This window comes from Phalaenopsis equestris, unplaced genomic scaffold, assembly GCF_001263595.1.
Source record: "Phalaenopsis equestris unplaced genomic scaffold, ASM126359v1 Scaffold000141, whole genome shotgun sequence".
NCBI classification, from domain to species: Eukaryota; Viridiplantae; Streptophyta; class Magnoliopsida; order Asparagales; family Orchidaceae; genus Phalaenopsis; species Phalaenopsis equestris.
The window spans coordinates 18,735-20,692 of record NW_018164583.1 but is presented as its reverse complement, the minus strand read 5'-3'; the positions used below and the strand labels follow the sequence as shown (position 1 = coordinate 20,692).

The window sequence follows — 1,958 nt, the reverse complement described above, 5'->3', positions numbered from 1 at the left end:
TGAATATTTAGATTATGAATATGTATTAATGAAGTTACTTAAATTAGATTTTACTGAATATTATGTACCTAAAATAGATTGTACAAACTACTATTTATTGGAATGAAAACAAAGGAAAAGACATTCAGCCTATTTGCTCAAATTATTGTCAAGTTGAAGAACATCACATTATTAGAGACATAATAAAACTTTGTCAAGTTAAAGAACATCACATTATTAGAGACATAATAAAACTTTTATGAAAGGATAAAGGAGATTCCAGGACAAGGTATTTAGAATTACAAACTTTCTCAACCACTCATATGACCATAAGACTGTAACACTAGAGAATTCTCTTAGTTGCACAAAGAATCTTCAAGTTACCCTCCCTTTTAGGAAGTTCCAAGAGACTTTGTTCATTGTAAAAAGCTTCAAGAAACTCTTCACTCTTACTAAGGAACCTTCAAGAAAATATTCATTATAAGAAGTTTCAAGAAACTCTTCACTCTTAGGACACATCAAGAAACACTTCAATCTAAGAAGTTTCAAGAAATCGGGCACGATCTTTGGCTTGGGCCTAGGCTTGGGCTTGGGGTTCTTAAATTGGGCTGATGTTGAATCCTCAATCTCTACCGAGTATGTGTAAAATTTTCACTAATAAACTATGTCTAGTTATAAATCCTAAAATTCATCTTATAAGGAAAGCATGCACACATGTTTTGTTGTTGGAAGAGGCTTTCACCTGTATACTTGGTTAAGTTACCAAGTCTAAGATTCGCTCCGTGAAAAAACATGCAACATAGGCTTGCAAGGCTATAATAAAGGCATAACGATCAATTGGGTGAACCTGATCATAACTTGTATATTTTAGTTTTGATCTTTTTCTCTTCCTATTTTTTGCTAGTTTTCCCTCTCTAAATTCAAATAAGTTTCACGTATTGCTCAACAAACTTACACATACATGCAATTTCATTTTTTGAGCAGCTAAAAGGCTTCGAGCATGTCAGCGGTATTGTGGTGGATCCTCAACCTTTTGATATCGAAAGAGACCTTGTTACTGCAACATTGAAGAAAAAGAGATCACAATTGTTGAAATACTATCAGGTACACTGCACCTTCTTCCTCATGCTATATTGTGCCAACCAATGTCTCATTGCTTATTGTCATACATATACAGGTTCAGATCGAACGTGTCTATAAAAACATGGCAGAAGACAATAAATGAGGTTGAAGTTGTCTATGTAAGATAGAAAGGTTGTAAGTTTGTTTTTAAAATGTGATTAGTTTCATATGTAAAATAGAATTAATAGCTTTCAAACACTTTAAACTAAAGAATAAGTCTATAATTAATGAACTGCCATAGAAATCAGTTTGCTTGGTGGTGTTCTTTACAACATGTTTAAATCAATAAACTTCCTTTGTTTTTTTGTTTGAAAGGTAAGAAAGAGTATCTTAATTTGAAGAGAATAAAAAATAAATTTTCTGATTTTTCAGCTATTGCTCTGTAGAAAATAAGTGCTTTCCTATCTGTCTGTGAGGCCTTCTCCTTAACGGTGTTTCACAATTTAATTGTATTTGTAATCCTTTTTTGGTAACTGAATTATTCGATTATCTTAAAATTTTATAAAATTGCGACAGCATTTTTGTGGGGTGTGGTACTAAGTAGATTTGAGGAACAGTGAAAATTAAAGAAAATTACCATAAAGAACACTAATCCTGAAGAAAATTGCACTGTAGAAAGATTCGACAATCAAATATTAATCTGGACACACACACACACACACACACACACACAGATAATCGCTGAACCTCAAAGATCATCCTTTGGAAAGTTTCATCACTTAATTCTTAGCAGCAGAAGACAAATTAACACACACACACACACGCACACACAGATAATCGCTGAACCTTAAAGATCATCCTTTGGAAAGTTTCATCACTTAGTTCTTAGCAGCAGAAGACAAATTAACATACAGAAT

General features: G+C 32.7%; 1 protein-coding gene across 1 annotated transcript in view; it reads left to right on the top strand.

Annotated features, from left to right (window-relative positions):
• Positions 1–1,352, top strand: part of LOC110021753 (long chain acyl-CoA synthetase 1-like) — a 36,998-nt gene extending 35,646 nt beyond the window's left edge. The window contains exons 18-19 of the mRNA XM_020720370.1: positions 964–1,083; positions 1,157–1,352. Coding sequence (XP_020576029.1) covers positions 964–1,083; positions 1,157–1,204 — 168 coding nt within the window. The 3' untranslated portion in view covers positions 1,205–1,352. The remainder of the gene's footprint in view (positions 1–963; positions 1,084–1,156) is intronic.
• The last annotated feature ends 606 nt before the right edge of the window (positions 1,353–1,958 follow it).